Genomic DNA, 3,719 nt, shown 5'->3' with positions numbered 1-3,719 from the left:
CATCAAAATTAAACGAAATAAACATTTGAAATATATGAGTTTGTATGTAATGTATGAATATAATATACAAGTTTCACTTTTTAAATGGAATTACTGAAATAAATCTACTTTTTCATGATATTATAATTTTATGACCAGCACCTGTAAATCCAGTTTTTTAACCCTTAAAAACATTTTGATGTGTACTTGGAGTCTCTGTAGAAAAGTTGAATTTAAAGTTTAAACTGATAAATAACCATAGCAACATGGTAGTTTGTTGTAACCAGGAGCAGCTGGTTCAAAGTTTAAATAAAACCTCAACTACAGTCACAAATCCCAGAGGAGTTCAAAAGGCAGTGTTGTATAAAGTACCTCAAAGTGATACTTGAGTAAAAGTACAAGTATCTTACCATAAAATTACTTTGGTAAAAGTTCAAGTATCCTCTAAGAATATTACTTGAGTAAAAGTCTTAAAGTATCTAATATATTTTGTACTTAAGTATCAAAAGTAAATTTCTGACATAAAATGTTAAGTATTAAAAGTAAAAGTACTGAGTAAAAATAAGTGGCTAGATTTTCCAAAATGACATTTATTGAGAGGTGAGACCCTCAAAATATGTTTTATCTAAAGGCCAAAATGGCTTGATTGTCATATAAATATGGTAATGTTAAACAAGTTAGGATGCAACACACTTTTATTTATATATATATATATATATATTCATAGATATACATATATCTATAGATATTTATAGATATGTATACATGTACTGTATACTTGAACTTGAAGGATGCACAATCAGACTATGTTTTAAACAATTTACTACTGATGTCAAATTATTTCATTCATTGCTGTAAATGGAAAAAGGTAAAGCTTATCTTTAATGTATTCAAAAACATCTTGTTGAAAGTTATTTAATTGCATTCTTACATTTCATTCGTTTTAAAGCAAAGTCTCTATGGAATAGATTTGAAAATTTGAAAATATTTGAAGACTTCTGATTGTAGTTGTAAGAAATCACTTCCTGTTGTCAGGGGGCGGGACTTTGATGATGTCATATGTCGTCCATTTCTGACCTGGAATTAGTAATTCATGCATTCATCTTGACCAGCATAGATTATTGTAATGGCCTGTTCACCTGTCTGAACCAGAAACAGATCAATCACCTTCAGCTCGTACAAAACTCAGCAGCAAGACTCTTAACCTGAACTTAAAATTAACACACATCTCCCCGATCCTTCCAGAGCTTCACTGGCTCCCTGTTCATTTTCAAATCAAGTTCAAAATCCTGGTCCTCACTTTCAGAGCTCTTCATGTCCAGTCACCTGACTACATTAAAAGTCTCATCTCTCCTTACAAGCTTAAACAGCCTACGCTCACAGGATCAACATCTCCTAATGGTTCCCCTCACACGTCTCAAGACCCGTGGTGACCGAGCCTTCTCCTCCAGGGCCCCCAGGCTCTGGAATGAACTTCCTGTCCATCTGCGCATGCTTGAAAGCATTGATTCATTCAAGAAATATCTGACAACACACCTCTTTAAACAAGCTTTTAACTACTTTCAGATTTTTCTGCAGCTTGGAGTATTTTAGCCTTTCTGCAGCTTTCTGACATTGTAACAGACAGAGCCTGAGTGACAGGGCCTGCAGAGGAAACAGTGACAGGAAGTTGATCAATAAACAGTGTTTGGACTTAACATCAGCTGAGAAGTGATGAACAGAAGAATACCTTGTGTCGTACCACCCAGCACTAATAAAAACTGTTAGTTTCAGAGACAGATCCTCTGGGAGCTGAAGGCTCTGAAAACAGATCCACAGCAGGAAACATGTGGACATGTTTGGATCCCAGCCTCCTGGGAGCTGGAGGTTCGTGCACCGATCAGCTGAAAGCTCTGCGCTGAGACAAGGTTAAGGTTTTCCAGCTTCAGGTTCAGCTGGCTGCAGGCTTATTTTCAGATCTTTTCTGCGTCATTTCCTTCCTTCCTCTGTAGTTTTGCAGCGTGTCTGCTGAGGGACAGTCTCCATGAAAAAATCTAACTGTTTCATCTTCTCTTAAACAAAACAAGGCGGTACATTTTTACAGAAATATCTTTTTAGTTTAGCAAAAAGAAACAAAAACAGTCAATCAGTTTTAATGAAATACCCATCCCCTTTAAAAAACAAAGCTGATGTTTGGACTGTGCAGCACAGCACTGCAGACACCTGTAAATATCCAAACACAACATAAACTCAGATAGAAACACAACTCTGAACAAACATAAAGACTTTATTTCTTGTTTTCTAAGAGCTGGATGAGTAGTGATGCAGACTGGAACATGAGTGAGGCTGTGAGCTAACCTGCTTCACACACAACATGAACAACATGAACAACATAAACAAACAACATGAACAACATAAACAACATGAACAACATAAACAACATAAACAACATAAACAACGTGTGCTTTAACTACAACCATCTAATCAGCAGATTTTAGTGTTTCCTTCACTTCCTGCTTCGACCTGCTGAAACACACGGAGCTTCATCAGGAACAGGTTTTATTGTTAAAGGTGAGGTGATTTTATCATGTAGAAACTGTTTGATGAAGACTGATGAAACAAACATTACACTGTCCTCTTCAGGCACAAATCCCAGCCCCCTTGCTGATTAAAGACAGGTCATCATGAGTCAGATGTATGAAAACACAAACATCATGTGTTCATGTTTGGCTGCTGCAGTAAAACAGCTCAGTTTGTTGGACGCTTACTGGAAAATTAAAATCCTCCAGTTGTGTGACCCTCCTCCACATTTCATCAGGTTTTCTTCTTTTCGATGGTTGCACCTTTAATCAGCTGAACACCTGAAACCAGTGACGTGCTGACTCAGCACTCTGCAGACAGAAAAGTCTTAATGTGCTTCAGTGTAGCAGAGACGTCTTTCATTCATGAGCCCATGTTTCCTGTGCACACCCTGAACACAGCACTCTAACACTCTGACACTCTAACAGAGTGTGTAAGCAGTGCTCAGAGAGCACTCTAACACTCTAACAGAGTGTGTAAGCAGTGCTCAGAGAGCACTCTACCACTCTAACAGAGTGTGTAAGCAGTGCTCAGAGAGCACTCTAACACTCTAACAGAGTGTGTAAGCAGTGCTCAGAGAGCACTCTAACACTCTAACAGAGTGTGTAAGCAGTGCTCAGAGAGGAGACTTGGTTCAGATAAAAACACAAACGTCTCCTGAAAGTCCAGCAGCTGTTCCTTCAGTTCACAGCAGCAGACAGGAGGGGATAAAGGCCAAACATGTGAAGGGAGACCACCCAACTCCACCCAGGTCAGGAGAAGCTGCGTCACCTCTCCTCCTGACATCACATCTGTGACTGATGACATCACAGCTGGAGGGGCGGAGTCAGGGGGAACAAAAAGAGCAGGAGGAGGGGGTCACTCTTCATCTGAGCTGCTGTTCTCCACAGAGTAAACCATGAAGGCTCGATCAGGCCGGGCTGGGAGCAGGGGGTGGCCTGGCTTCACCATCTCAAAGCCCATGTAGTGGAAGGTCCTGATGAGGGTCACTGGTGGGCACACGAGGGGTTAATCAGCTTTACAGAGAGGAGAGGAACACCTGGTCACAGGTTCTACATCAGATCAAACTCAAACCTAACATAAAGAATTTATTAAACAAACATTTGTACAAACAGACCTAATTCAGTTTATTTAAACCAATTCTTATTTATCTTTCATTTTATTTACACATCTGTAAACTC

At 39.2% G+C, this 3,719-nt stretch overlaps 1 protein-coding gene across 1 annotated transcript in view; it reads right to left on the bottom strand.

Moving 5' to 3' along the window:
* Window positions 1-2,225: 2,225 nt before the first annotated feature.
* Window positions 2,226-3,719, bottom strand: part of LOC106531198 (ornithine decarboxylase antizyme 2) — a 14,570-nt gene continuing 13,076 nt past the window's right edge. The window contains exon 5 of the mRNA XM_014026979.1: window positions 2,226-3,527. Coding sequence (XP_013882433.1) covers window positions 3,397-3,527 — 131 coding nt within the window. The 3' untranslated portion in view covers window positions 2,226-3,396. The remainder of the gene's footprint in view (window positions 3,528-3,719) is intronic.

The sequence above is a fragment of the Austrofundulus limnaeus genome, unplaced genomic scaffold, assembly GCF_001266775.1.
Source record: "Austrofundulus limnaeus strain Quisiro unplaced genomic scaffold, Austrofundulus_limnaeus-1.0 Scaffold606, whole genome shotgun sequence".
In the NCBI taxonomy this organism is placed as follows: Eukaryota; Metazoa; Chordata; class Actinopteri; order Cyprinodontiformes; family Rivulidae; genus Austrofundulus; species Austrofundulus limnaeus.
Note: the sequence above shows the minus strand (reverse complement) of the source record. Positions and strands in the feature narration are given on the sequence as shown.